Source organism: Myotis brandtii, unplaced genomic scaffold, assembly GCF_000412655.1.
Source record: "Myotis brandtii unplaced genomic scaffold, ASM41265v1 scaffold1112, whole genome shotgun sequence".
Lineage (NCBI taxonomy): Eukaryota > Metazoa > Chordata > Mammalia > Chiroptera > Vespertilionidae > Myotis > Myotis brandtii.
Genome location: NW_005353800.1, coordinates 465,347 through 468,104, shown reverse-complemented (window position 1 = coordinate 468,104; position 2,758 = coordinate 465,347). Strand labels below are relative to the sequence as shown.

General features: G+C 60.1%; 1 protein-coding gene and 1 long non-coding RNA gene across 2 annotated transcripts in view; one reads left to right on the top strand and one right to left on the bottom strand.

Annotated features, from left to right (window-relative positions):
- LOC102257643 (solute carrier family 22 member 6) overlaps nucleotides 1–1,021 on the top strand; it is a 34,683-nt gene extending 33,662 nt beyond the window's left edge. The window contains exons 9-10 of the mRNA XM_005857489.1: nucleotides 287–490; nucleotides 760–1,021. Coding sequence (XP_005857551.1) covers nucleotides 287–490; nucleotides 760–850 — 295 coding nt within the window. The 3' untranslated portion in view covers nucleotides 851–1,021. The remainder of the gene's footprint in view (nucleotides 1–286; nucleotides 491–759) is intronic.
- LOC106727271 overlaps nucleotides 1–2,383 on the bottom strand; it is a 13,052-nt gene extending 10,669 nt beyond the window's left edge. Inside the window, exon 1 of the long non-coding RNA XR_001363444.1 lies at nucleotides 2,008–2,383. This is a non-coding gene — a long non-coding RNA (uncharacterized LOC106727271). The remainder of the gene's footprint in view (nucleotides 1–2,007) is intronic.
- Between the last annotated feature and the right edge of the window lie 375 nt (nucleotides 2,384–2,758).

Below are 2,758 nucleotides of genomic sequence, written 5' to 3'. Positions count from 1 at the left end.
CCCCCCTCCTCCCCCCCCCCCCCCCCCCCTCCTCCCCCTCCTCCTCCTCCTCCTTCTTCTTCTTCTTCTCCTCTTTCTCCTCCTCCTTCTTCTTCTTCTTCTCCTCCTCCTCCTCCTCCCCTTCTCCTCCTACTCCTCCAACTCCTTCTCCTCCTTCTCACCTCAAAAACAAATGCCAAATTGGTTTGCTAATGAAATGGGGGACAGAGGAGGCACCGAGGGGTGCCGGAGCACCTCGACATTTATGCCAGACACTAACCAGCCCGTCCTCCCGTGGGCCCCACAGGCAGACAGGCCTGGGGATGGGCAGCACCATGGCCCGCGTGGGCAGCATCGCCAGCCCCCTGGTGAGCATGACCGCGGAGCTCTTCCCCTCCATGCCTCTCTTCATCTACGGCACTGTCCCCGTGGTCGCCAGCGCTGTCGCCGCCCTCCTGCCGGAGACGCTGGGCCATCCCCTGCCGGACACGGTGCAAGACCTGGAGAACAGGTGGGCTCCCGCCCAGAGGGGCACAGGGACCTACCCCAGGTCCCACACGCAGGCCGGGGTGGCGCTGAGGCTCAAACCCAGGCCTCCTTTTCCAGGCCTCGGCTCTTCGTCCCTGTCTCCCCAGTGGGCTGTCTCCTGGGGTCCTTTCTGGGTCTCCAGGGAGGGGGAGGTGTTTGAGGCAGAGAGCCGGTAGCTGGGCACAGCTAAGCGGAGAGCCCCAGCCCTGGCTGCAGGCTGCATACCGAGGGCACCGCTCTCCTGCCCCCCAGGAGGAGAGGGAAACCGCAGCGACAGCAGCAAGAGCAGCAGAAGCAGATGGTCCCGCTCCAGGCCTCGGCCCAAGAGAAGAATGGAATCTGAGCACGGAGAACGGGCCCTACAGAGCCCCACAGGGAGCGCCGGGCCTGCAGGGCCTGGGCCACCTGCACGAGGAGGGAGCAGGGGCGGTGGCTCAGGGTGGCACCTCCCAGGGGCCGCCCTGAACAGATTCCACCGAGACCACATCATTAAAAGGGTTCTGTGGGCAGCGTCTCCCTTGGCCTGTCTCATCTCAAAGGCAACAGCCACTCCCCATCAGCCAGCTTCCAGCCCGAAGGTAACACCGTCCATCACCCTGGCCTGCTCGGTCGGTTAGAGCACATCCCCTTACACCAAGGTCGTGGGTTCGATTCCCAGTCAGGGCACATCCAAGAATCGGCCAGGGAATGCATCAATAAGTGGAACAACAAACTGATGTTTCTCTCTCTCTCTCTCAAACCAATCTTTTAAAAAAAAAAAGCAAGTAGCCCTGGCTGGGGTTTCTCAGTGGTTAGAGCATCGGCCCACAGACCGAAGGGTTGAGGGCTCGATTCCCAGTCAAAGGCACATACCCCAGTTGCTGGCTCGATCCCCGCCCCCCATCGGGGTGCATGCGGGAGGCAACCACTCAATGTGTCTCTCCCGCATCAATGTTTCTCTCTCTTCCCTCCTCCTCCCTCCCTTCCATTCTGTCTGAAAATCAATGGAGAAAAAACAATATGAAAAGCTAGCCATCTGTAAGCAGAAGAGGGCTCTCCCCAGAACCTGGCCGGGCGGGCACCAGGATCTCAGATGCACAGCCTGCAGAACTGTGAGAAATGGATTTCTGTCATGGATAAGTCACCCCGCTTAGGGTCTCTTGTTGGGGCAGCCCGAACTAAGACTAAGACACAAGGTCATGTTGCAAAGAGGAGGACGTACAGGCTTCTGTGACTCAGGCCCAACATCGTGGATCTAGGTTCCTTCCAACCCGCTACCCTTCCATCCTCAACAGGGCAGCGACCCCCATGAGGGCAAAGGTTCCCGGTACCCCCTCCTCAGTGGCAGCAGCACAGTGATTAAGGAAGAGGGCAGTCACTCTTCACACGCCCCTCTTTCCAAGAGCAAGACTGCCTTTCCCAAAAGCCACCTCCCCCCAGCGGGCTTCCTGCCCTGCTTCTCGGCTAGAATTGTGCCACACGAGGGGTGTAAGGGGCACCTTAGGGGCTGTATTAGTCTACCTGAGCAGCCGTAACAAAACACGACAGACGGGCGGCTTCAGCTCCAGGAGTCTCTGGAAGTCCACAGTCAAGTGTCGGCAGGTCTGGTGTCTCCTGAGGCCTCGCTCCTTGGCTTGCAGGCGGCCGCCTCACTGTGTCCCCGCGTGGCCTTGCCCGTGAGCACACACCTCCCTGATGTCCCTTGTGTGTCTGAAGGGCGTCTGCTTCTAAAGACGCCAGGCACGTTGGGTTGGGACCGTACCCTATGACCTCGCTTAACGTTAATTAACCCCCTTAAAGACCCTCTCTCCAAAGACGGTCACGTGGGGGTTACGGCTTCAATAAATGACTGGGGGGCCGGGGGGGGGCAGAATTCAGTGCATAACAGGGGCCAAGGTGTCAGAATACCTGGGTTTCCCTGGATCTGTTGATGGTGTGACCCCAACACAGTCTCCTAAAGAAGAGCGTGGAAGCCTGGTGGCGGCCCGCCGAATCCTGTCTGCCTGTGGTCTGGGAAGGAGAGAAACTGGGAGTGGCTGGTAGAGGGCACCCTCATGGGGAAGGAGGCCCCGGCTCTGGGTCCACGCGGGCAGTGGATCGGGGTACGAGCGCGACCAGCATTTCCTCTCCGTGCGGCCTCTTCACAGTCTCTCCCGGCTCCGCGCGGCTCAGAGTCACTGAGAAAAGGGAACTCGGTCCAGGCTTCATGCTCACACACCTTCGCCTCCTGTCCTGACCTGAGCACCTTCCCGTCTTCTCCAAGGAGGGGACT